A 27,885-nucleotide genomic window follows, 5' to 3' on the forward strand; every position below is an offset into this window, starting at 1 on the left:
CTTTCCTTTCACGTAAACATCCTGTTTGACAAGCCATCTAACTAATTACCCCCCCCTCCCCCATGAAGGTGTGCTTATTGCACAAATTAGCTTGGTGGGGAGCTTGGCCGGAATGAAAGCCGGGCTATTCAAGGCGCTCCGTGACACGTGATTGGACAGCGCTGTGTGTGTGATACAATGTGCTGCTTTCATCAGCAGAGGCGGGCGCACCGGCTCATCGTGCTGTGGGCTTCACTGCCAGAGTGTGACATTTACTGACGTTTTAATATAACAGTTTGTAAAAGAACGGCGGAGACACAAGCCTGTCAGAATCAGTCATCGCGGGCGGGCACAGTGCGGCGTGACACCGCCGCTCATTTCACTGGAAAACACTCGAGTTCTGCGACAAAGTTTGCTAGTGAAGCGTAACTTTGTGTAGCTACGTTAGGAATGGAAAGAAGCACAGCTGAAAGAACAAACACAGACATTTCTTGAGGCATCCACTTGAGATATTTTCCACGCGCAACTTTTTTTAGCTACAGGTGTGGTCATGCACGATTCTTTTCCTCTCGGCAAGCTCCTTTTCAGTCATGTCTTCACTCAAATGGCCTTGTAATATATTCAAACAGAGTGGTTGCATCTGCCTAACCATCCTGAACGGTGTGATCGGTGCAGCGTGGGCCCCACCCAAAGTGGAGCAAATAGATTTGTTTTAGCAATAAATAAATAAAAAAGCAGATACATATTAGGAAGGAAGTGTTTTTAGGAACAAGTAAGAATTACATTGTGTGTTTAACAAACACAAATTCATGTAACCTGACAACGCTATCATATTTAAGGCTGTTAAAAATGTCAACACCTCATGTCCAATCTTAGGCAGGGGACAGACCGTCTCAAGGTCAGGTCAGCACACATGAGCTCCGAACAGCAGAGCCGTTGCCCTCAGGATGCTTAATCACACCCAGAGAAATGTTCGGATGCAGCAATTTGCAGACGCTCCAAGGACAAGGGCAACAGATGCCTTCTGTATTCGTGCCTGCAGCTCAACAGATGACTTTGAATAGTGCACTGGAATCTCTGGCCTGAAGCGAGTGAAGTGCTGTGTCTCGTTAGGTTCATGAAAACATGCACAGCCCAATGCTATTTGATTTCCCCAACAATTAGGCCGTATATATTACTGCACGGGGCAGCCAAGCTAAATAGCACCGAAAAATCACTTTGCTCGGTTCGTTTGTCGGGTTGCCGGGCGAAGAACATCCTTGATGCCACAGACTGAAGAGTTTAGGGGCTGTGATTAAGGCTGTATGACACGCTTTGGCAGTCCTTGGGTTTTCCTGCTGATGTAAGCCATCGCTGTGATAGAAGAGGCTCAGGGTGGTTTTAGAAGTGGACGAATCGATATCCTGGAAAAGGATCTGATCATCCAGGGGGGTAACAGTGCAACTCTTTATCGCTCTGCACTAATTGACTTGAGATAGACCCCTTCAGGCAGCGGCTCACCACTTCTCTCCTTCATGCAATCAGCCGTCTGGAAGGTTTGTTAGCCGCTGTCGGCTGCAGAGGAACGTGAAGGATTGTCCTCTTCCTGTTGTCCCGCTCGCTTGAGGAGGAAACGTTGATCACACTCAACGCCTCAATCCTGCTGCCTGCATCTCCTCGGACGGATCGTCTGAAGCTTACCCCCCCCCCCCGCTTCATCTCACACCATTGTGATTCCCGTAGATAACGCTGTCCCCGCTGCTGTCCACGTCTGAAATCCAAAAATCGTTTCGTTCAAACGCTGACCAAACTCGTTGTGTCCGCGTATAAAACCATTTTTTTTCCGCCTCCGTTTGAGAGTGTCCGTGAATATTCGGGAATAAAGACAAAACAAAACATTTGGGAGATGAGCCGTGTGCTGGAAGAGATCCTCCGTGAAGCATTTCGGGAGGAGGGTAAAGAGGGGACATTAGTTATGCTAATTAAAAAAGATGGATTCAACAGAAAAGGAAAATAAATTAAATGAAGCTGAAAAAGTAGAGCAGGAATTAGAGCCGGGCTCAAAGCGAAACCGAGGAGTCCTGAAAGTGAAAGGCACGCCACTTTAGCTTCTGCTGCAGATCTTACAATAGCCTCAGTGGAAGAAATGATGCCGTTCACCCCGGATGCCCCTCGATCAATCCTCCTTGTTCTCGCTCCTTTACAGCGAACGCTGCACTGTCCTCATCAACGCTGACAGGATCCGCCGACGATCTGAGATGAGCTCTCTGAGTGCACCAAATTTGCAAACATAGAATTCTGTATCGCTGTGCGACTTCACTCTGAAGGCAGTTTCTCCAACCAGGTTCATCACACACACGGTTTGTTTTATCGCTTTTTGGCTGAAGAGGCCCCATCGTCATTTGATCCCATTTGTCAGGTGTCTTCGGGCCGTCTTGGGTTTTCCCTACTCCTGCTCCGTGCGTCAGATCCCGGTTCTGCAGCAACGCCACTGATTCCTCTCTCCAGCCCGATCGTTTCGTCATGACTTTTTATCGTGACTTCTTTTTTTTGTCCCCCCCTTTTTTTTTTCTCGCAATCTAGATCTGTATGATGCCGTTTAGAATTGACAAATGATGAATAGAGTATGTAAGTTGGGTAATTTTAATATAATTGGTAAACTTTTTTTCTTTTCTACTTTTCTTTTCAGGAACCGTTTCAGGCTAACATGGCCAGGATTAAAGATATGGTTAGGCTTTTGTTTTGTTCTTGTGTGTGTCGTGTCTCGTGGTGTTGCTTCTATTTCCTCTTTATGAGTTCAAATGGAAGTATTGTTGAGTCTGTTGCCTCGCTCCTGACGATGTTTACTCTACTGCCTTCTTTCCTTTCAGAGAAGAGAATCCGCCACTCTGTCCAAAAAGGCCAACAACACATTCAACATTGTTGGAACCACCTATGCCATCAACGTAGCTAAAGACCAGGGCTTGACGACCATTTCCAAGAGCGCCCCCGTAGCGCCGGCCAAACACTCCTACCTACATAAAATGGATGACCCCTACACGGAGGCTAAAAAGTCCTACAACCGTGTCAGCAAAGTGGACCAGATATCCCGCATCATTTTCCCTATTCTGTTCTTCATCTTCAACTTGGGCTACTGGGCCACATATGTCAACAGGAAGCCGGTTATCATGGGGGAAAACAACCTAAACTGAATTTAACCAAATGTTAGCTTGATGTGGTTTGTTTTGGAGCATAGACAGCGCGTGTGTGTGTGTGTGTGTGTGAGCACGTCTTTATCGATGGGAGGCAAATTCGGGTAGATTCACTTTATCGCGTTGGGCTGTGTGTGTGTAGCATTTCTTTACCCCCCCCCCCCCCACACACACACACACACACACACACTTTGGGTTTGGCGCCGAGCTTTCCCCCCGTTCTAACTCGGTCGCTTGCGTAGAGTAGTCAAATTGTGTTTTCACTATGTTTTGACATGCTTGCGCTTTGCTTTGTAATAAGTCAGAGCAAGCATGCCTTTGAATTTTTCATTGTAGCTCATTTCCGACGATAAGGTTCGGACACATCCATGCAGTTAACCACACACACACACTCACACGTGCACACACGCGCACACACACACAGCGATGCGTCAGAACATGCCAGAGGAACCGTTCGTGGGTTGCTTTACTGTGCGCCGTTAGCTGGGGGCCGCCTGTATAGTCCCATAGGAACATCATTAATAACCGTCAGTGTCTGGCCTTCAGCTCAGGCTGAATCTCTACACACCCAGTGCAGCATCATTTTGGGATTGCTTTTGCATCCCGTGGGAACGACCGCCTGTACATTTTTCCAATCCAGTGGCTCTTATTGTTTTAACTGGCTGACTATATTCATTGCCAGAGAAGCTATGTGCCTTGGTGAATACACACACGATAAAGAAAGAGAAAAAAGGCTCTGACACGCTCACGCTTGCATTTACAGCACGCTTATGCACAACGGCCTGTGTGTGTGTGTGTGTGTGTGTGTGACACCCAAACTGGTGTCTGCAGGCTCCGCACTCTGCCCCACCCACCCACCCACCTGCCCTCGGCCCACGGACACGAGCACCCGGTGTAAAATGACCCGTTAGCATGGAAGGCTAACAGGCCTCTCTGCTTGGAGATTAGAGGATCCAGTGTTGATGTGTATTCATGTTTTGGCTCATGAGCAGAGCAGTCAAAGCTAAAAAAAAAAACTACCACCCTTACCTCAGAGTGAAGTTGAATTTTGAATTATGACATATTTTTCGTGGAAATGCAAACAACGCTCGATGTTTTATGCATTAAATCAGAGCAGACACCCTTTTCTTTCTCTTTCTTTCTTTCTTTCTTCTGCATCGGTCACTGTATTCACTTCTGGCTTCGTCACAATGAAGCTGCATTTCACTTTTTTTTGCCCTTTTAGGATTGATTGTGTGAAGTATATCGGTGTCTAATTGATTGTCTCTATATGTCGCAGTCGTGGAGTATTTCTGAACAAATGTACAGGACACTATCATCACTGGGGGCTGTTGCACTGGAAAGTGCTGCCAAATCAGCAGAAAGAACAAAGACTGCCTGATTTCTCCAGCGATAAATGGGTTGCCGAACTGTCGTTATCGCACTGAAGAGCAAAGCAACGAGCAAACTGATCCTTGAACGACATGCAATCATGTTTTCAAAGTTGTAAATCATATTGATATCCAGCTTTGGTGAAGGTCTCCAACATTGGTTTGCATTTTGTATTTTTTTGTCACGTGTTCTTGGGTGCCGTGCTTCTGCAGATATGATGCGATCCAGTGTCCGTTGCGTCTTTGCCGGATGCCCTCTGGACATCTCGTATCATCTTAAGTGCGTTAAATCAATAAAACACACAGTGGATCTCCTCAAACTCCACCTTAGGCGTTTAGGCGTAGGATAATGAGCGTGCTGTGTTGTTGCCTTTTTACACAGAACATGTATAACGTGTCAGTCATAGGTTAATGCATGACAATCTGTACATGTTTATGTCTGCAACCTCCAATAATGGTGTTTGTCACTCTGAACTGTGGATCAGTATTAATGCTTCTGACTGTTCCTCTTTTAATTAGCTGCTCCTCGCCTCAGCCGCGACGACATAGACAAACGTAAGCATCAGATATGTCTGTACGTTGATGTGATGATCAGGATTCATGGCTGGCGTAGTGTTCCGACAGTGTTTGGTTTACGTTTAAATCCATGTACTAACACACACACACCACCAGCTCTACATCCATCTCAGTCACACACATTAAAAAGTAAAGGGAAGTCAGTCTGTGTACAAGCACACGCTACGATTCTGGATGTGGCCTGAAATTGCATTCAGGTCACATCCAAAACTAGAAAGTACTCAAAGGTTTTAAAAAAAATAAAAAAATAAAAAACCTCCCTCGAAAACTGGACCAATCAAGAAATAGTTTCCAGAACAAACAGCAATAAAAACTCATCATAAATGTTCAACACGGAAATATAATCAGTAATGACTGTATTAAGATATATTTGTTAAAGATGTTAAAAATATGCGTAATCAATATAGTATTAGAACAGCCATTAAATGTCAAAAGTGAAGGCATTAAAATATTTATTTTTCTTGAAATGGCCAGAAATGTCACTAAAATTCTGTGTGTGTATATATTCATTAATGTTAGCCCGACAGACTTCCTTTTGTTTCACTGACACAAACATTATTTACTGAGAATAGAACCTAAATGGAGGCTTTTTCTTCTGGATAAATATGAACAAGCTGATCAAATATTTATTTATTCATTTTGCATCTAAGCAAAACGTGACAAAAGGTGTTTGTCCCAGGCACAATGCCCCCCCCCCCAGACTCAATCACCATCTCCTGGTAAACCATTTTTCTGTTTAAACAATTCACATACTGACATCAAATCATGACACTACAAACTCTGGATGAAATCTGTGCGGAGCTCCTTATTTTATTTTATTTTACTTTATAACCGCATCATGAGACTCCTCCATTGGAAACACAAAGTCGAAGCCTGGCTTTAGAGCGAGTCTCTTTCTCAGACGAGATTCTGAGCATTCTGCCTGAAAGGAATTGATTGACGATAGAGATGATGGCGTTTAAAGCCTGCTGACAACACAGAGCGCTCATGATTATGGATGCTTCCTCTTGGTAATGTGATGGAGGTCCTGAAAGCGCCGTTTGCTCCGTCATCCTTCTCAGAAACATCACCGATGTGTTCACCAGCAAAAATCTATTCTAGTCGGATGACCAAAGATACACGACTCTGTAATTTCATCATTTGTAGGACTGATCCACAGTTTTAAAACAAAAACTATTTAATCCCATTCACACTGAGAAACTTGTTTGGGGGGTGGGACATAAATTATATATATCAATAGTTATGACAGCAGAGTAATAGAGAGCGCACTAAAAAGATATATGACCAGAATATTTGGGAATAAACAAAATGGTTTATCCGGAGTTTAAAGTTGGATCGATTCCATTCATCGTGTCACTCATGAATGTATTTTATGATTTATCATTACATTTTATATTCATGTTCACGTCTTTGTGCTGGATGTTATCTTTGGGGCCACTTCATAATTGCTCCAGATTATTATTTTCAAGTCATCAAGATGACCTGATTTTTGTTTATTCACATCTTTTGTGTCTGTATGAGCAGAAAAAGAAACAATTTTAAATGAGGGACTAAACACTTCCAGTCACAATAGCAACAAAACTGCACCCAAAACGTCTCCAAACATGCAAATGTGCTAGAATTATAAATGAAATTAACTATAATTTGAAGGTATGGGCGAATGGCATAACAGGTCCAGCGTTTGTGGTCATTCAGGACCATTTTTGTTGAACAGGAGTCTATTGTTGCCATTTAGCTTCGGTTTTGGATTATTCATGCTGTAAATCTTCTCCCCACAGATGCCAGAGGTCTCAGCAGAAACATGTTGCCCTATAAAATACAGTATATTAAGATTATATTGCTATAGGAGTGTATTCATGCTATTCAGTGCAGCATTAAATATTACATGTTTCGTATGAAATATCGTCTGCAGCATCGATGCAAATCTCTTAATGGGTAGAAAGCCGCTTATACAAAATAAACAAATGATTATAAACTAAATGGCAACAATTCTAATTGCTCAGAATCGTGTTACCAAGTTGTGAATTTGTAGATATTGTGAAATGAATTCCAATAGTCTTTGTGAATATTGATATGTCACGTCGTTTATTTTTACATTGGTACCCCTTGTCTTACATTGAGCCCAGTAACACTGCGTGCTATGATTTTAAAGACAGTACAGTAGAGATAATACTCATTGAACTACCGGTACTTACAAGATCAGTACCTTGTGTGCACTTTTTCAAACCTAACTGTGAATTAGCAGCTGTCTGCAAGTAGAGTTGTACACAACTGTGTTCTCTCGCCGACGATTTCACTGCATGTCCCAACGAGAGCGCCAGGAGGCGAAGGACTTCCTCCACAAAGTCCGCTCCAGGAACATTAGAAGGACTTTGTGCTTTTTGTTGGGCGGCTGCTCTCTAGTCTCTGCTCAGTGACTGGACTCTGTGTGTTGCTCTCTTCTTCATGGTCTTACTGTATGAGATGTAACGAATGGAAATACGGATTAAAAAAGATGTTGTATTTTGACTTGGTTATAATGTCCTTCTTGGTCAACAACTCAAACCCAAATTCTTTGTGACTTTGTGCTTTAATCTGCTAGTTTGTTTGTTTTTTGAGCAGCTTGGAAGCAGGAACTCGCATCCAGAGGGTGACGGATCAAAGGCTGTGTGTGGGGGGGGCTGTCTGGGGGTCAGGCATTATTTTTTCCCTGCTTTGTAAAAGGAGCGTAAGATTGATGCGTAGTTTGCTGGCAGTAGTCATCATCTTCCCCGTGGTATTTTTCACGGCTTCTGTCAATTTGCAAAACCAATAAATGGTCAAAACAAATAAGACTGTACGTTAGGAAAAAAAGAATGTATTGCTTTAGTCAGTAAAATGTGAGATTTTTGACTGCAGTGAGCAAAACATTCAAATCAAATCAAACTGTTTGTTTTAGAAGTCTTTTAATGGTCAGTATTGGCCTGAAGCTGCAACAACAATTCACCCATTTCACTGCATAAATGATTTTTAACGAGTAAAAGCTGCGAATCCTCAAAGCCCCGTCTCTCACAGAAACACAGCCAAAACGTCCCAGCAACCGTCGGTTCTTTTAGTCTCATCATCTGGCTGTGGTCCGGTCCGGACTGTATGCAGGTTCCCTCAGATGGACAGGAACGCTATTATCTCTCAGACTAAAACATCTCATTTCTCTCAGCACGCCGGGGGAAAATGAGCGCTCTAAAACTCCCCACGTGGACATATAAAGCTATTTGCTCTGCTTGCTGTGATAAATGAAACAATCCATTATACATTTGCGGGCTGGTGTTCATAACAGTTACAGGACTATATAGTCAAGTGCTTTGCTTTTGTGAGCTGCACCATTGCTATTATCTGCCTGATCTCATATGCGTTAAAAACCCCATGGGGGGATTCGAGTACAATGAGACTGAGGCCGTGTGCAGATTGACCTTTAGCCAAATTGAAGGTCATCCGCTGGTGGAACGGCAGCTTTATTTGAATAGCATGCAGGAAGGAATGAGTGTACTAAATGTGGCGTTGGGAATATGGGGCCAAACGGTCCGACCTTTGCCGGCAACGCCACTTTAGGACTCGCAACCTAAAGATCTATTTTTTTTTTCCGTTGGTCCCCAGCTCGTTTTAGCGGGTTTCCCCAACCACAGGTCCGCTCACAGTGACGACCAGCACGGCATTCAACAATTCAAAACATTTATTAACACTCTAAAAACTCCCTTAAAAACACTCTACAAACAAAGCTAACAAATGAAAAGGAGACACAAGGCAGTGACAGTCTACGGCCAACCTGCCTTTGACGGGGAAAACACAAAGACAGGAACGAGGGAAGGGAAGCACCAATATACGCCCCCCCCCCAATCAGTGGCAAATGGGCCACAGGTGCTCCCTCCCACACCTGCCTGCCTAATTAAATCCCATCCGGTTACATAAAGTAAATCAATTACCGGTAATCGTCATTTTATTAGTAGATGGCAATTTAGATATGTGACATGAAATGAAACCTGATAACAGAAACTTGAATGAAAACTGATATAAGAGGGAATCTCATAAAATTATCAACTAGAAAAGAACTCAGAGAACGCAAACTGCCGCCAAGGCACAAAAAGATTTATAATAACCCAGTCATATATTTAAAAATTCCTGGATCCACATGGTGATCTGGATCATCATCAAAAGGGTCTAAATTGTTCTTTATACACCAACCAATGAAAAGAAAAAGTGAATCAGAGTTGCTCTTTGAATCCATAAACATTTTTTGTTTACCCTGCCTCTTGACTGCTTGGATAGACTCCAGTAGACCCCGTGATCCGGATTCAGCGGTAAAGAAAATGAATGAATGAATAAATAAGACCAGGACCAGGATCTTCAGACATTTTCTTTGGACTGGACTCATCTTTATGCCGAGTCGACGTTTTGCAAAGAGAAAATGAAATGCATCATATTGTCGGTCTGAAGCTGAATTTCAATATTTCTATCTGTGAGTCTTATTTGAATGACAAGAGGATAAGAAAACAATATGGATGAATAGCATAATCATGCAGAGTCGCTTAGACATCGGCTCGCTCCTCTCGCTCCTCCCACGCGGAAGACGTGTGTCTTTCCTTGCCCGTCACTGGCGCTCTCAGCAAATAAAATGGCTGTGATGTGGTTCAGTGAGCGACGCACAGTTTTGATGGCGCTAACAACTTCGGATTGGGTTGCAGCGTTCGTGTGCCTGAAGACAGCCCACATAATATCTTCTGATAGGCAATACATTGATACACTTATCCCACCTCCCCCCAGGAGATGCGAGGATGAACACACTTATTCTGCTTGTGGGGTGTTCCCCATGCATGACTGATGTTCAGATTCATATCCTTGACTGATTCCTGCTCTGCAGTGGAGAGCGGAATGGGCCGATCAGAGCACAGCTGCCCCCTCAGGACTGCATTGATTTTCCCACCATTCTGACAAATGTAAAAACTCCCAAGACCAAAAGCACTTCATTCTGTTGTTCCTTTAGACGCCATCTCATCAGGCTCGATGAGCCACATCCACATGCGCTCAAAAAATAAAAATAAACTGGATTTTCTACGTGTGTATTTGCTGAATCTTATTCATGATTAATCTCATTCGATGTAGGAACTACCTATTTAAATGCATGAGATAGAAATGGAAGAATCATACGCCTGTCAAGAAGTTTATGCATTCATGTTTGTTTGACTGGGATCCCCGCGAAGCTTCTTCAGCAGCTCCAGTCTTCCTGCAGTCCACACTGCAAAACAAAATATTAAATCAATATTTCATATGAAAAACTGTTTATCATTAAACATCAGCAAGGCAAAAAATCAAATCAGGCAAAATCAGCTCAACCTTTTCTGCCGAACTGCAATGACTTGTATTGATTAATGTATAATGAGAGATTTAAATGTGGACTGGCACCTGCATGGTGTTGACTTGGCTTTAAAGCCTTTTTGTATTTGTAAAGGTACCGTCATGCTGCAACAATAATACTTTTTAAGTCCTTAATATTAGTGCCCGCAAACTGGATAGAAAACTCCAGGCAACTGGTCTGTAATTTGACTGAAATTAACAAAGTACTCTGATTTAAAATGAAGTGCTGCTTTTCCACCAAATAACCTCCAAACAGCCTCGTGGAGAATAAATGCCGAAACCCTCACAGGGAGGGGAAAATGGTAACATCGCCCCCTGGTGGTGACAAAAACAGCCACGAAACATTACAGCATGATTCCAGTACAGACAGTTATACATGTTTTAAAGAATCGTTTGTACTCTTCTCCAGAGAAAAATGTTGCAAAGGAGTGTCGGAAATTCTGTATTCTGCACAGACGGCGTGATCTTCTGCTCTCCCTCCCTGTTTCCTGATAAACAACACAACCTTCATCCAACGAGAACAGGCAGTCGGCTCATAATGAAGTGAAGCTGCGGGTTTTCTCTGCCCAGCTGTTCTTCCGTCTCAATCTTCAGCTAATTGGCTTTTTGTTTTTTCCAACCAAGCCTATAGGGTCTTGATTTGACGAGGTTGCTCCTATCTAAGATGTGTTTGTTTTACCCTCCAGTTAAGCATCTGGAGCCAGAAGGCTGACTTGTTCCTTATCCCTCAGGCTCTGAAGCTTAATCTTTAGCCCTGCCTCTTTTCCTTTCCACCCCCCCTGAAGCGAGGCCAGGCCCTCAGAGACCGTGGAGTGTTTTCCCTTTTGGGACTGAGAGAACAAGCTGTACTACCCTTTTGAAAATGCTGAAAGTGAGGTCCGTTTTATTTTCCCAGGTTTGCTGATGAGACGCTTTTCTGGGCAGGCTCCTGAATGAAAGCTTGAATCAATCACTAACCTATATGTTTTTTTTGGGGGGGGGGGGGGGTTATTCGCCATTAGATCAACCTCCAGCTTTAATATCCCATTACACAGATATATATATGTATATATTTTTATTTAAACCTTTGATTGGTTGGATCAAATCATGCCAATACATATATTGTGTCACTTATTAATCTGCCTCTGAAACAGAAGGCAGGGAAACCACCAAAATCATACAGAGTAGAGGTTCCAATTATCTGGCATAGTTTAAATCATGTTTATGCTCTATATCAAACTAAGTGAACTCTTCCCTCACAGGAATATGAGTGTTTTGTACTGAGATTTGTCGGATAGCTTTGTGGTCCTGTGATTGCATTCCTGCCAATGCATGTTAATTATTTATGTCTGTATACATACACCATACACCAGATTCGTGGCTTGTGAGTTTTGCTTTTCTTATCAGGAGATTATGTCAATATAAATTATCTTTTGTTGCAAAGCTCTTCTTGTCTATGAAGCAGACTGGACACTGTGACCTTTGCTCAGTTTCTCCAAGGCAGATAAAGGAATTCCCTCTCTGTTGCACAGCAAATCCGTTTGGGCTACGATTACAACATCAGCTTCATAATTTGCACTCTGAATGATGAGGCCTGCTTTCAAACAGACCTCACGCCACACTGAGTGCTGTACACACCCCAACACTAATGGAATCACGGCAGCTTGTGGTTATTTCAAAAAGCTAGCGCTGGCCAACCGAAGCAGGCGCCGGGGGAGAGACATTAGATCTCTCTCTCTCTCTCTCTCACTTCGCTCACTTGTCCTCCGTGATATTCACCTGCATCCTTGTTCGGCCCACTCCGTCTCCCCAAGAGCATTTGTGAAAAATATTTTTGCCAAATACCACGATGAGAGTACCGTGAGCCAAATGAACATGCAATGGAACCAGGTTACAAATTAGTCCTCTGAGGACTTTGATATTGCCAAGCGTATGTTTTGGAATTCATTTCAATCAAACTTTTCTGCTTTTTTTACACGAACATGGAGAGATTTCAAAGGAAACGTTCAGTTCCTGTCAGTTTAAATCAGACAAGCTTCCTATTCTTGTGGCTCTTCATGGTGTTTGCCCATATTTAGTGGAATGCTTGTTTGATCCTCCAAAGTTCTGTTATTTTTATTTTTTTTATGTCATGGACGCCTGAAAAGACTGGTCAACGGAGCAGTATGACACTGATCGCCTCTGCTTTCAGCTGTTTTTATTTCAAAATTTGAAAGCAACAATTGTTACAAACACACACTGACATCGTGTCAAGATCCTGGTCAACTCCATCCATGTGACAACAATGTCCCTCTTCTCTTATGTTGTGAAAGTCCAACAGCACATGGATTATCAGAGGATTACAAAAGTACAAGTGCATACATTGCAATGCAATATAGTTCAAGTCTATGCTGCATCCTTGTTTTGAGTCCTATATGCAGATGCTAGCTCTTGATTATGGACAAGTCAGTGTTGGGGAATTTCATTTTATATACAGTAATGCACAATTTTTTTTTATTAGTATAAAAATGCAGGCCAGTAAATCCAATGAAATATTGCCTCATCTTCAGCTCTGAATGAATGAAATTTAATTAATGAAAATCATTCTACATGACGCCTATTTCTGATTTTATCAGAGAATCACTGTACAAGGACTTTCAACGGAAACAAGACCGCAAGGGCTTTTTTGAAATGCTCCTCTTAGACAGGATGTTTGACTTTATTTGTACTGTAATACATGCTACTGTGTGACTGAACTTGTACTATAATATTCATTCATTCATTCATTCATTCAATATATTCATTCATTCACACATGGCTAAAAAAAAAAAAAACGATTTCAAAAAAGATAATTGTAAATATGAAGTGTCACACTACGAGAGTTTGAGGACGAAAATATGGTGATAATTGTTTATGGCTGAGGACACCCTCATGTAATTGTAACCGGATGGGATGTAATTAGGCAGGCAGGTGTGGGAGGGAGCACCTGTGGCCCATTTGCCACTGATTGGGGGGGGGGGGCGTATATAGGTGCTTCCCTTCCCCCGTTCCTGTCTCTGTGTTTTCCCCGTCAAAGGCGGGTTGGCCATAGACTGTCGCTGCCTTGTCTCTCCTATTGTTTTGTGTGTTTATAGTGTTTTTAACGGAAAGCTTGTTTTAGGGTGTTAAATAAATGTTTTGAATTGTTGAATGCCGTGCTGGTCGTCACTGTGAGCGGACCTGTGGTTGGGGAAACCCGCTAAAACGAGCTGGGGACCAAAGGGAAAAAATTAGATCTTTAGGTGCAAGTCCTAAGGTGGCGTTGTTGGCAACAGTCGTTTAGCCCCATATGCCCAACGCCACATAATGAACTATTGAGGCTCCGAATGAAAACATTATTAAATGCCGTTTCCGTTATGTTTCCGGACGCGCGACCTCCGGAAGCGTCGCGTGCGTTGGGTGTCCTGCGTGATTCGTGGGGTTTTTAAGCCCTCAGAAAAACCTTTCAGGCCCTGTACAACGTGTCACGAAACGTAAATTAAATGCCGTCCGTGAATATCGTTCGTGTTGTTTCACTCATATTTCACGTAGCCGTGGTCATGCAAATCACGAAACAAACTTTTCTAAATTAACAAAAATGTCAATTTCAGCGATGAGTTGACGCGGTTATCTACACTACCAAATAAAGCACGAAAACGAGACTCGTTTCCCCACTGTTGGTAGTTATTTCCCCTGTTATTGACAAACAATTATTAGTACTTTTTTTGTTGGTTTCGCGTGTGACGCCTGTGCAGCGTAAAGGGATTTGAGTTCTACCTGAGAGGCAAAGCGTTGGGCAAAAAATTGCCGCTGTTCAGAAAAGTGGGCTTGGTTGCTAAGCTAACCGCAACTAGCCTGGATGTACGCTCACGCTAACCCACGCAGCCCCGTCCCGCGGCGGCTGCTCGGTGTGATTAGGGGCGCTCGTCATCATGATTGTGTGCCTATTATGATACAAAAAAATATTAATTATAATGTTCAAGTTAGCCATCTTAATTTTTGTGTGAGGGGCGTGAGAGAAGAGGGACGGTTGCCACAACCACCGCTAGCTTCAACGCTGCTGCCTCCTCCTCCTCCTGCCGCTGCTAACTGAAGTTCCTCATTCGTGTTCGGATGGAAGCCCACAGTGGTTTAGCTACCGCTAGCTTAAACAGCCTCAGGCGGTGAAATACGCGCCTGTACCTCCCGACCGTGACGCCGAACTGCGAGAGGAAAACGCTAGCGGTTCATGTTTCGCCAAAAAGTCAGTGCGACGTCTTTTATTCCATCTTGTTCGTATCTGTGCCAATACGGGAAGAGGAACATGCCCAGGTATAACCTCTACAGCCTGTTGGACTGGGTTTACGGCGGGGTGGACCCGAAGTTCGAGGGCAACGGGGGGCCCGAGTGCGCCGCCTTCCTCGCCCCGCGGCAGCGCGTCGGTGAGAGTCTGGTCGTCGTGCTCATCTCCCTGCTGGAGGTCGGCGTGTCGTTGAAGAAGATCAACCTCTCCAGAGAGCTCAAAGGGCTCGGAAAGGACTGCGTGAAGGCGAAGGAGGACAGCTTAGCGAAGAACCTGTTGCTGGTCGCACTTTGCATGACTTTCGGAGTGGAGGTCGGCTTCAAATTCGCGACCAAGACCGTGATATACCTCCTGAATCCCTGTCACATAATGACCATGGTTCAGGTGAGGAAACGCGATGCAGACGGGCTTGTTGTTTAGGGTGTACACGCCCAGCCTGGTGTGTGTGTGTGTGTGTGTGTGTGTATGTTTGTTTTTCTTTGTTCCGATTCTTTTAAACTCAAACGTTGCTCAGGAAACGAAATTGAACATAAACTCTTTTTGCTGAGGTTCTAAATAATGTTTGCGTCGACTTTTGTCTTTTGTCCATTTCCTGATCCACTCAGACTTTGTCTAATTAAAACCAGCTTCTCATAGCAGAACTAAAAAAAAAAGAAGAGGAAGAGGAGGAAGAGGAGGGGAAATATGTGGCCATGTAAGCAGATTAATGCCACTTTGAATCGTGATGATAAATACGAATAACCACAGTAAAATAGATGCAATCGGGGAAAAAGAAAAAGTTGTGCTACGATTGGAGTGATGAAGCACGGCAAAGTGGGGGGTGGTGAGAATAAGGATCATGTTTTGGTTTCCCCCCCTCTCCCCCTTCTGGAGGGTGAGGAGCTCCTTGATCGGTCAGGCACACAACCCCTTATCAAGTGAGCTTTCTCTCCCCTTGAAGGTCGTCCCAAATGTCCTGTGAAAATGAAGATCGTTGAAAGTTGGCTTCCAGGAAACCAAGAACTCGTTCCGATACTGAATCGGGTCACATGGAATTCTGTAGCGGCTTCGATGGGCGTCTTAAAACACTGAACACGAAAACGATGTGCCGTTTATCTGTCGCAGAAGCAGAAATGCTGCCTATGAGTTGAAGTAAACTCCCTTTTTAATTTGACTTGAACGTCGTAGCTCGTTATGTTGATTACAGATATTTGAACGGCTGCTCATTTTGCAGCCCGGCTGTCAACGCTGACCTGGTTTTTATTTCATATTTAAGATCTTTAGCGGTAAATTAACAGGATTCATTATGGCCTTATGTTTCGGCCTGTTAGGTTTATATTTTAGCTGAGAATTAATAGTGAGGGACGAGCATCAGAGGTTTATGGTGTCTTTTATGCTCGTGCAACAGCGCCAAGGCTGGTTTGACTCTCGTAACTTTGTTCACGCGTGTCTGGGCCCCACCCCCATTTAATGCGGCCGTGGAAACCATCGTTTTGGTCGACCACTGAAATGGTTTTGTATGCTTGTGTTCATGCTTGGCTGTTTATATGTAATCTAATGAAAACAAATTCACTTTTAAGTTTCAATAAAGCGACACCAAAGGGAAACGTGTCGTGACGACTTGGTCGTCTTCCGCCAAACGGGCACGTTGGCACCAATTTGAATCATCATCGCACCCGCACCCACGTCCATTTGTAAAGATTATTGAACAATGTGTGTATAATGTCATGTTTTTCCAGGCTCATGCAGCCCCAGAGCCGACCCAAATCTGATAGATATATCTCTGCATCATAGCCTGTAAACATGGACACGGTCCTAAATACCAGTCCGGGTTGGGCAGTATGATCCTCATAGCATCATGTCAGCTAACGGGAACACACTAGATGTTCGTGTAAGCCTTTGTCACGCTCGTTATTATTATAATGGGAGTCTGGACTCTCTCCAAAGCTCATGTTATCTGTACGTCCAGAGGACCCAGAGCCTGTTCACACTAGTGTGAAGGACGGGAACCATGATAATGCACACGTTCAGAGAAATACATTCCTGTATGATCATAAAGCTGGCCCATAATATTGTATCTTAGACCTTCGTTTCATGATATATTCTGTCAAAAAAAGAATCGTCCACATTGTGGTGGGCAGTATGATTACAAGAGGTTGATCCACTTTTTATGGCTCGTTCCAATCTTTTCTATTCCAAGAATTGGGAAAACAAAACCAAAACTGGTGCTTTTAGTAATTCTAGAAAACTTCTTCTGTATTCTTTTCAGTTGTCTGGCAATAAGAAGTTTTTCCATGAGAAGTACAAGCTGAAGTACAACAGATGTCCATGTCTCACCTGCAATCATTCGCTTACCAGCGCTGTTAGCCTAATGACAGCTAATTACACACCCAGGTGAGACTGAGAGCAGTGCTCCCTAATTGGTCCGTTTAAAAGCACCACTTCTAAGTTATATGACGGTAATTAACGTTTGTTGATTTGATCGTTTCTGTGAGAGAAATAACGGAGAGACCAGAAACATGAATAACACTCGAGAATCAGGATTCTGAATAACCTGTCTCTTTGTAAACTCAGTTTCTGTTGCTGATTCTAGTCAGGAAAGCTCTTGTGGTGATAATCACTGCAGTAATGCATATGGTTCTGGGACCCCCCCCCCCCCCCCCTTTCCAAGCTCAAATCTTCCATAAGCCTTCATGCAAAAGGCTAATCCAGGAGATGTGCAGCCCACCGATACCACGATTTAATACAGAAGAAGTGTCGGTGATATAAGAGACGTTAAATCACACGGAAAGGAAGAGTTGGGGCGGAAGTGGGTTGCAAAATAGCTTTCAGAGGAAAAAGGAATAATAATAATAACACTGGCAACCGAGTTTGATTTCAATCGCCTGCCCGAACCAACAAAACCCTCCGACACTGGGTTCCAGTCGTGTATAGGTGTGTGTAGTGCATTATAAATGCAGCCGTAAACCACTGAAGCTGTTGGCTTTATTTGGTTTTCCCTGCTATTTTTATTTTTATGTCACAGTGGATAGGTGTGTGTGTGTGTGTGTGTGTGTGTGTGTGTGTGTGTGTGTGTGAGAGAGAGAACAGTCACAGATTGTGGCCCAGCAAACGCCACCAGTCACTCAAGGAAGCGACTGACTGATTAGCAGAATGCTTTTCAGCGTTTTGGTCCAGTTGTCCATTGCTGAGACGTAGCTCCTCAACACATCTCGACTAAATAGCTTTCTTGTAAAATGGTTTCCAGATGACGGCGTGTGGAACCAATTCCTGAGCACAGTGTCCTCCAGGCCCCAACGGCACAGTCACTGAGCATACATGGGATAGTGTGCATAGTATAGCCTCTTTCATTTAACTGTGGAGGTAACATTAACAAGAACCTATTTGACAAGGCAAAGCAGCCGATTGGCTTCTTTATTCTTCTATAAATAGCAGCGGTCCTCACTTGGGACTGTGAGTTTACAGTATTTCTCTAAACCCTTTATTCGTGGTTCTGCTGTAAAATCAAACCTGAAGTCACAAGTTCAAAGGTTGTCTTGGTAACGCAGTCGTTATTATAACGTCCGTTTAGAAAGCCTGACAGAATCCCCAGCTTTGTCGACGTTGAGGTTTTGGGAGCAGCAGTCCCGATCGGATACGTATCCATGGAGCTGCTGCAGAAATCGATTACATCCCTCCCGCCTGTTCAACAATGAGGTGGAGAACAGTTCAATCAACCGTCGGGCATTTGTATGCAGCATCAGTACCATAGAAGTACTTTTAAACTCCACACTAAGCGTTTCGCCGTCCTCCCGGGTGCCTTCGTAACTCTGTGGTTGGTTCTCTCATTTGGAGTGAGATGCATTTTGCAGTTGCCTCTGGCCGTCTGTTCAAGGCTCCTACTTTTATTATATTCATATTAAATCAAGTTAAACGTGTTTGTTCAGTTGCTTAAAACATTGGGTGCTGGAAGCTTTTGAAGTGGTGATGATGAGGGTAATTTAATATGTTTTTATTTTTATTTTTACGTTTCTCGTCTGTGTTTTTCCCGACAGATCTTCCTGTTGGCGTGCCCGCCATGTAAAACAGTCATGGTTTTGTTTCGGTAAGTTCCTTCAGCGCTGGCTCCTGCGTGTTTTTACTTTGTTATATTGGACAATATATTTTCACTCTATAGATGAACAAGCAGTTTGTTTTTTGACTCCAATCGATTTCAGTTCTGTCGTGCTAATTTACTACAAAAGGCATCCATCAGGCACCTTCTTCATCCTCATCCTCCAGAGTTATCTGCCATGACTGCAGTATTAGAAAAAAAGCATAAAAAAGAAAGACGTTTTTCTCAGTGTTTATTGTTATTGCTTGCAGGCCTCTTCGGGATGAATCCAAAGTTCCACCATGTTTTATTGTAATTAATTTGTAGGGGTTTATCGCCGCCTCTTCAGAAACAGTTCTGGTCTTTCTAGTTAATTTTACCGTTCAAAATGATCCTGTTTCTTTCCAGTGGGCGCATAAAGTTGGATTTACTCAGGAATAAACAAAAGGATGTTTGCCTTCGGTCGATCTTACGGGAGCGACAGAGTAGGCGGCTGTTTGTTTGCATCGGTGGCTCCAATAAAGCTAAAAGCATCAATAAATCGATTTTATGTAAATGTAATAGAGACAAGTCGAGGTTTTATGGTTTTGATATTTTGAGTTTTCCTAAATTTACAATATATAAAAAAAAAAATAGAACAATACATCCGCTTGTTTTTTGCCAGTACAGTGACGGCTGGCCTCATTGGATCTGATCGATCAGTCGATCGAACATCCGTCACGCTGTCCATTGGAGAGACGGCCGTGTGGACACTGGCCGTTTGATGAGGAGCACTGATTAGGGATGAAGGACTCCCGTCAGAATCCCGACAGCATCTGGCTGTAACTCCCTTCTGAAATAATCTGTGGCCTGACTCTCCTCACAGTCGACACTTCCTAACGGATGGGAGGCAGCTGCTGCTAACAGTGTAAAGGAATTCACCGTAATGATGTCATCAGTGTAGAAAGCATTGCTTAACAATGATTTCTACACTGTTCTGCAATGTTTCTCTCCTTATGTTTCAGGCTGCAGGTCCACATGCTGAACGGTGCGTTACTGGCCCTAATGTTCCCCGTAGTCAACACCAGACTGGTACGTAACCAGTGCACGGGACAAAGCCTTTAGCAGGGCCGATGCTGATGTAGATTCAACTCTTCAGTATTACTGTCCTGAAGATGTGCAGAGATGATCTTGGAATGTCTTAAATTCAAACCCAAAAACGTATATTTACATCTGCGTAGGAGAAATGAAAGTTGAGCGAGTTGGAAGTGTTTTTATTTGGGTTTTTGGAAATGAACATTGAAATACTTTTTCTTAATTATGTCAATTTTATTTTGAAAAAAAAAAAGAATTCATGATGTTGGGGAAAATTTGCTATTTTATTTTGAAAAGAATATTGGAAAAATCAAGGGTTTTGTTTTCCAAAATTAACACAGATATTTTTTTTTCTCCCAAACAGCCACGACTTAACTTCTTACATATATTCCATTCTAGAAAATAACATTCCCTTCACTGTGGACATTTCATACCATAGTTGACATTTCGGCACAGCTGAAAACAAGTTCTACTACTACACTGTAGTGTAAATATAAATGTCATTTAAATGTATTCCTACCGTGTCCACCTCCAGCCCCTGCATTTCCTGTGCAGTTCACCAGAGAACGTCGCTTCTCTGGCTCTTAAACACTGTTTAACAAATATTGTACAGTCAAATAATACTTGTCAGTCATAAAGTACCTGAGGTCATAACATGAGGAGCAAGTTTCAAATGCGTTTCAAGAAGTTTAAAAACACTGATTTCCTTGAGTTCTTAAACCTCCCTTGTTCTCTCCGCAGCTCCCATTTGAAAAGGAGATCTACTACATCCAGCATTCCATGCTGTACCTGGTCCCTCTTTACCTTTTCAGGAAAGGAGGTACGTTTGATCCGTCTCTCCGTTCACACTGGCATGTTTTATCCTCCAGTGAAGACATTACTGTTGATCCGTGTTGAATAGTTACTGCTGCTGAGCATGATTCCAAGGCCTTCCGATGCTCGGCAGGATATTCGCACATTAGTGCCGGATCCCACTCCTCCTGGGTGGGTCATAAAAAAATGCCTCTTGATCTTCAAATAGAACGAACGGCACAAGAAACTCCTGCAGCAGAGTTCAGGACGCATTTCAGAACTCCGTGTTGCCATGTCAGCGCGAACCAAATGTTGCACCATTACACTGATCTGGTGTGATGCAGAGCAATCAGACCTCCGCAGTCCCTCAGTGTCCGTCGGCTTCGTGGCGCTGGAGCCACGCGAGGAAATCTGCGTAGCTTTTTGTCAACCTTTGCACATTTACTGCTTTCCTCAGCAGCAAAGAAACAGGAAAAGCCAGTCTGATACCGCATCCTGCTCGAATCGTCATGTGGGTCGGACGGCGCCCAATCTGTTGACTCGCCCCAGCCTCTTTACAGACAGCAAATGCTCTAGAGCGGTGTTTGTTTGAATACATCGGTGTTTCCACGGAGACGGCGCCTCCTGTCGGCCCATGAACTGCTGCAGGTATCATGTGTTCTCTCTGCAGGAGTTTACAAGCCGGAACCTCTGGGGGACATGTGGTGGGCGCTGCTCTCCAACGGCTTACTGTTCCTCTATCACTTCCTGTTGTTGCAGTTCCTTGGCCTGGTAAGATGGAGCCCCCTGCTGGGTGTTGGGAGACACTCCGTAACGCTCGCTGTAATCACGGCATCATTGATGGTAGATTATCAGCATTTTGCTGATGAAAATATGGGGCACAAAATTAGCTTTTACCCGGGACCATCGTGAAATCGGCTGTCCTGTGTTTTCCTTACACCGGATGCATCATCTGCAGGATTTCAAATTTAATATCCTGTTTCGTGTGACAGTCACGCCGTTATTCTTGTCTCCCTGCTGTCCTTTGAAGGCAGCGACTCGAGAATACTCATTAGAAGCCTTAAAGTAAAGTTAACTGGATATAGAACTGTGGGTGTTAGTGGGGGGGGGGGGGGGTCTGCAGCGCTGCCGCATTGGGTTGCATGATGTCAGACAGTTTTCTTAGACCGCTGCCGTTGAACTGGCATCAGCGTTTTGGTCGCCCTCGGAGGGACACTTTTAAATGCTCGGCTATATAAATAAACCTACTTGTTATATAATCGCCTCTGCATTCTACTATTTCTGGTTTTTGTTATACCTCAATAATTAATCACGCTGAAGCAATGGCAGGCAGAAGTTCAGCGAGACGGCCGTCGGCGCACAAAAATCTGAAAATCACATTATTGTTTTCGTACATTGAAACTCAAACTTGATCATGAAACCAGAGCTTTCGTTTTCTCCTAGTGTTAGCATTACGAGCTATTAGCTACTGTACCCGACATGCTTTTGGAACCACCGCGCGGTTCTTGTATCGACATCGACCAAACCTCACGGCGCTTTCATCCGATCGTGTCGGCGCCACGCGAGGGCTTCAGTCTGTTTCTTTCCTCCACCCAGGTGACGGAGGTCAACCTGAACAACATGCTGTGCCCGGCTGTGTCCGATCCCTTTTACGGGCCTTGGTACAGAGTGTGGGCGACGGGCCACCAGACCCTGCTGACCCTCCTTCACGGGAAGGCCCTCACACTTCTGTCGCAGCACACGGGCTCGGTGTGCAGGTACCTGCTGGACACGCTCTGCCTGCGTAGCAAGAAGGTCGACTGAACTTCAGCGAAGTTTCAAGGATTTCAAGGATTATTGTATTGCAGCTTTTAAGGCTTCCGATCTGTGACGCTGCAACAAGTGAACTTCTCAGCGTTGGTGAATCAGTCTTTTTTGTGTTGTTTGCATGCACACACATTCTGTATGATGGGCATTGAATTGAACAGATTTAGCCTTTTTTTTATATATATATATATATATATACACACAATCTCCTGGTAAATGTGTGAATTCACGGAGGGATTTCCCAAGATGCCTTTCTGTAGCTGTAAAGACAGGCATTAGGGATTGCCTAAATGTGACCACTGATTTGTTCTTACGGTTTGTGTAGTTGTTCCGCTCGATCTGTCGGTGGATAAAGCTGCCATTTTATTTGTCTCGAGTGCGTTAAAATGCTTGTGAATGTGAGTTGTTGTAAAAGTGATTGCACCTTCATGTGTGTGGGATTTTCTTTCTTCCTTTTTTTTTTACATATCTAATCAGTTTTCAGAGAACCTTATTTTTGATGTCGCTGCATTCCCACCTGATACACGCACACGCAGGTTAGGGAACGACGGTAACCGTGTTCATGTCCAGCCTATTCAGATCATTCCGGTTGTGTTAATCAGCGGAGACGAAGTATTCGGTGTCATAAATAGAAACGCGATGGAGGTTTGTTCCCTCCATCGGGGAGGCGGCGTTTCTGCGATGGTGTCATTTCAGTCGAGTTGCACGAATGTGGCGTTTGTTGACAAAACGTGTGTGTGTGCGCAGATCTCCATTCTTACACTCGGACAGTGCACGTTGTGTTACATAACCTCTTGAATCCACTCGACAAGTCGCCGCCTGTGTTTTGTATGAAGTCACTCCTGTCAAAGTAAAAGAAAGTATTAACTTGCTGGTCATTAAAATATTTCAAGTGAGGGATGTGTGCATTACTGTAGCAGATGTAGAGAAGGGAAAAGAGCAAACATTTGTTTTCTATGGGATGTAGTGTGTCGTATGGATAAATAAAAGTGATTTCTGTTGACCTCTTGTGACGTGACTTCACTCAACTTCCTTTGAGAGTTTTGACTAATTCTCAGTTTCTATTCGTCCGTATGGAGCGGCAGAAACGCTGCTTAAACCATTTAGTTTGGTCTGTTGGAAGATTTCTCCTGTTTCTGGAACCTTCTCTTTTACGGAGCAGTAGTTTGGTTTATTTTATTACGTGCGTTTAGAGCCCAGCCAGATTAGACAGCCGCTCGTGTGACACAATCTTATCCGGTTGCCATCTGCCGCTGCCTCCTAGTTAACAAGCGGATGATGATCGTAAGCGATGAGCGGTTGTCTCACCTGACGACAGGCAAGAAGCGAGAAACCTCTGTCTGATCTGGAGCGTTCGTTTTGAGCGGCTGCTCCCGGAGTGAAAAGCTCTAAGTGCAGAATATCGACTGGAGTCGAGCTGCAGAGTGTTTTCGCAGGCCTGTAGTGCTTCATCATTGCAGACTGCACTACCTAAACCAATCAAAGCTATTGATTCTAGATAGACGGAAGCCCAGAGTCAGACATGAAAGCCAAGCGCTTGTTTTGATCTCAGAGCAGCAGGACTTGCACCATTCACCATCTCTGGGACGCTGCTAGAAAGTAGCAAAATGTTCAAATGAAATGAAAATTAATCCTAAAATACGCATCTGTGCACCCTAAAGGGACTTTAAAGCTATCTGGCATTAGAGCCAGATGGCATTGAATTCTAGTTCGAGATGTTTAGGACAGATGAGAAACACGTCGGCACGTTTTAACTCGATACCGTTTCATTTTCATTGAACAACTGCGTTTGCAATTCCAAGCATTTTTGCCGTTTGGTTTTTCAAAAGTTCTATTTAGCAGCTGTCCTAGAGCTTTCAATAATGCAACATGACCCATTAGCAGATCACATTTGCCCGAGCACAAAACTGAGTTATATTTACTTTTATGCTTTTGTTTTTCGTACTATTTACACATCTGTTTAAAAACACGTAGTTACATAATATAACTGCAGGCATGTAAATTGGCATTTATCTGCTGCGTATGAACGGATTAATCCAGTTTCCGTTATTTCTAATGGGAAACGTAGTTTCGGCTTTCGAACAGTATTTCGGCACGAATTCTGTTTGAGAACATAAATATTCTGTGCAGAAAGAAAGTAGGACACATTTTCTTCTGAGTTGTTTTTAGATTTTTTTATTGAATAAATGATTTTCAAAGGTAATAACAATGTTTAAAACTACATTATCATCACATCCATTGCTTACATACTCAGGTAACCCATCTATATATATTCTTTAAAACCTTCCACTTTAATTTTTTATGATTTCTTTCTTTTGTATGATTTCTGTGTATGTGGGTGGGGCTTCTTTTTGAGTAATACTATCATAATAAATGCCCATTTCAAGTCTCGTCACACTAACAGCAACTCAATAGGAAAAGGAGGAAGGTTCTAGCTCTACAGGGGATAGGATTTGAAGTTCCCAGTTCATATTATTCCATCAATATTTTTCAAGTTACGAAAGCAGAGGAAAACAAATCCAAAAATTGAAAGGAAAAGAAACAGAAGTTGGTATGAGGAGTTACACCAGGTAACCCTCCCAGCCAATCAGGCCACTGCATCAGAAAGAAAGTCCTTTTGTACAGTGACATGTCTTAGTAGTCAGCGTGTCAAAAAATTCAACCATAGAAAACATCTAAAATAATTTTCAAACTAGATCCAAAATTTCCTTTTGAAAAGAATTTATTTTGATGTACAAAAAGTCTTTTTTTTCTTTTTATATTTTTTTTTTTGTAAAACATTCAAACACAAGTTTATTGTAGTTCTTTCATTTGTCGTTATTATTATTATTACTGATTCAGCTTTTTTTTTTTTATTCATCCATCAGTGCGATTGTATACCAGTGCAGCTACTGGGTCCAGAATAAAGAAAACAGGCTTGCTTTTTTATTTAATGGCATAAAAAATAAAGAAAAATTCATCTATTATACAAAGTATAACTGCTGGTCTTCAGGGGAAAAAAAAAACATTTATAAACCCATAAAGCTAGGAGGCACACCATGGGATTTTTATTTTTGTAAATAATAGCGATAACAATACTAAAAGTAATAATAATAATAACAATAAACACATTTTAGCCATCCTTGATGCCAGGTATGGCTTCAGAGACAGGCTCAATGAAAAATCAGAAATATTGGGTTATTAAATCGACAGTTGAAAATAAAAAAAATAAACACACACACACACACACACAGAAAAAAAACAAAATAAGACAAACATTATGTCAGTTGCAGGGGGGTGTCTTTTGGAAGGACAGGAAGCCAGGCCTAAAGAGCAGCATTTGGGCGTGGCCGCTGGCGTCTTTGGTTCAGTCAAACATACAAAGGTAATGAGCTTGAGCATTCCACAAAATATGAGAATGACCACAGAGGGAAATGCTGAGGCTAAACTCTAACCCTGGTATGGAACCAAAACACAATCTGCTACAACAAACTACAAAAGTTGTTTCCAAAATATCCCATGAGGTATCAATGCTTTAAACAGTTTATCAGTACAGAGGCAGGACCGTTTTCTGCGTCCTGTACGTAAAGACGTCAAACTCTGCGTCCCGCTGGGGAAAGACGCCTTGCCTTTGACGCAGTCGCCGAGGCCGCTGGAGCCTCGGCGACGGGACCGTTTCGGAGGTCAGCAGCTGAAGGATGTGCTCGGCAACGCAGCGTCCCGACTCCCCAGGGGAGGGAACAACCACTAAACCACCGCCATCTAGTGAACGACACAAATCACACCGTGACAAACGAGGCCACGGTGTGAGAGTGTGTGTGTGTGTGGGGGGGGGGGTAACCGAGCAAGGTGAGGCTGTGTGTGACTTCTTGTCCTTTCAAACCTGCAAGGGCATTGATTTTGCACTGGTGGGAAACACAAACACCTGTTCAACAGATCTGCATATATCAAGGATAGTAAAAGGTAGCATGTAGGATCTTCTCTCGGTAACCTGCTGCGAAGTCGGAGCGGCGATCGTTAACAGTACATTCCATGCCCCCCCCCCCCCCATACGGGTTTGCTGCTAAAACTTTTTCTTCTTCATATGGTTTCTAAGACTACCCATCTGGCTTTTCCCATAGGGAACTGATCCTAAAATCCCTTCCCCCCACATAGGACTTCATGTCTGCTCGCATTCACGAGGCTACGGTTAGCATCAGTCGCATCCTTCAAGTGTGAAATGCACTGCGACGCCTCGCTTCACAGAAACGCACCCAAGAGCAAATCCTACACGCAGCATCTTTAAGTATGATATGAAAAAAAATTAAAATAAAAGAAATGAGTCCGCATGACCAGTCACTAGTTGTGACCACCCCAATATGAGGTCTGATAGCACCGTGTTTGTTTTTAAATCTCTTAATGGTTAGCAAGAGTTTCTAAGCCATAGGTAGGATCAAGCATATCGCGGATAAAACCATAGGTCTCATACTCATACCTACATGCAACCAAACGCATTGCATGTGTACACAAAGATAGATGTAAAAAGAGCATGGTCAATTTGGTTTTGCAGCAGAGAAATTCAGGTTGTGCTGTACCAAGCGGACCAGGAAAGGCAGCCCCGACTGCTCCGATGTCACGTGGAACACGTGCACGCCGCTTCCCCCCCCCTTACTGTAAAGAGAGTGACTTTCTGTCGGAAGAAGACGTGAGCAAACAGGAGACTGCAGGCTCACAGGAGCCGCCGTGCGTCTCAGGCGGTATGAGCAACAGCATTTCAGTGTGGGGGAGACGTCATAAGGCCCTTTTCCTGCGCTGTGGGTGCGAGGATGGAGGCGGGGGAAAGCGCCGAGCGAGGAGCACTCGGGGCGGCGTCTTACTGGTCCACTGCTTAATGTATCGTTCATTTAAGGCAACACAACTTAAATCTAGGTCATTTCGGGTTACTGTGGATGGAGTCCCTAAAGCCCTTGACATTTTGCATAAAGAAAAAAAGAACCTGTCGTTTAAGTGAAGACTGTTACGCGGAAAGATACCGAGCAAGTAACGAGAACCTCGCGAAACGTCCAGCTTGCAAAACTAAACTGAACCCAAATCAGGAGATCATCCAGATAATCCGCATTCGGGTCGTACATTCTGGAAAAGTGACTCCAAATAGCAACGTGTGTGTGTATGTGCGCGCACACGAACGCGAGAAGTAACATTAGCATGAGAAATGGCTTCTTCAAGTTCCTACAAAGCCCTGGCTTTTTTTATTTGTAGACCTGAACTCCAAGTCGCTCGGGCCCCCATACGGAGATTCTGCTCCAACAGCTGACCAAACAGAACGCGGATCTAATCGGTTCCTTGTGTCGGACGCACACAGAGCAACGGGGTTCTGGCCGGACAGCGTCAGAGAACCGGTCAGAGAACCGATCCACGCTAGTGAAGTTTCAGCGGCTAAATCTACGAGCTTAAAATGACACCCGACATGATTCGGGAGAATTG

General features: G+C 43.5%; 2 protein-coding genes across 2 annotated transcripts in view; both read left to right on the forward strand.

Annotated features, from left to right (window-relative positions):
• LOC137900313 (gamma-aminobutyric acid receptor subunit alpha-3-like) overlaps positions 1–3,149 on the forward strand; it is a 32,643-nt gene extending 29,494 nt beyond the window's left edge. The window contains exons 9-10 of the mRNA XM_068744377.1: positions 2,648–2,686; positions 2,829–3,149. Coding sequence (XP_068600478.1) covers positions 2,648–2,686; positions 2,829–3,149 — 360 coding nt within the window. The remainder of the gene's footprint in view (positions 1–2,647; positions 2,687–2,828) is intronic.
• Positions 3,150–14,666: 11,517 nt separating this feature from the next.
• LOC137900792 (transmembrane protein 164) lies at positions 14,667–22,440 on the forward strand. Its single transcript, XM_068744934.1, has 6 exons — positions 14,667–15,104; positions 18,734–18,783; positions 19,776–19,842; positions 20,587–20,665; positions 21,308–21,408; positions 22,234–22,440. The coding sequence occupies exons 1-6, from the start codon at positions 14,667–14,669 to the stop codon at positions 22,438–22,440; spliced, it is 942 nt and encodes a 313-aa protein (XP_068601035.1).
• The last annotated feature ends 5,445 nt before the right edge of the window (positions 22,441–27,885 follow it).

This window comes from Brachionichthys hirsutus, chromosome 10 (genome assembly GCF_040956055.1).
Source record: "Brachionichthys hirsutus isolate HB-005 chromosome 10, CSIRO-AGI_Bhir_v1, whole genome shotgun sequence".
In the NCBI taxonomy this organism is placed as follows: domain Eukaryota; kingdom Metazoa; phylum Chordata; class Actinopteri; order Lophiiformes; family Brachionichthyidae; genus Brachionichthys; species Brachionichthys hirsutus.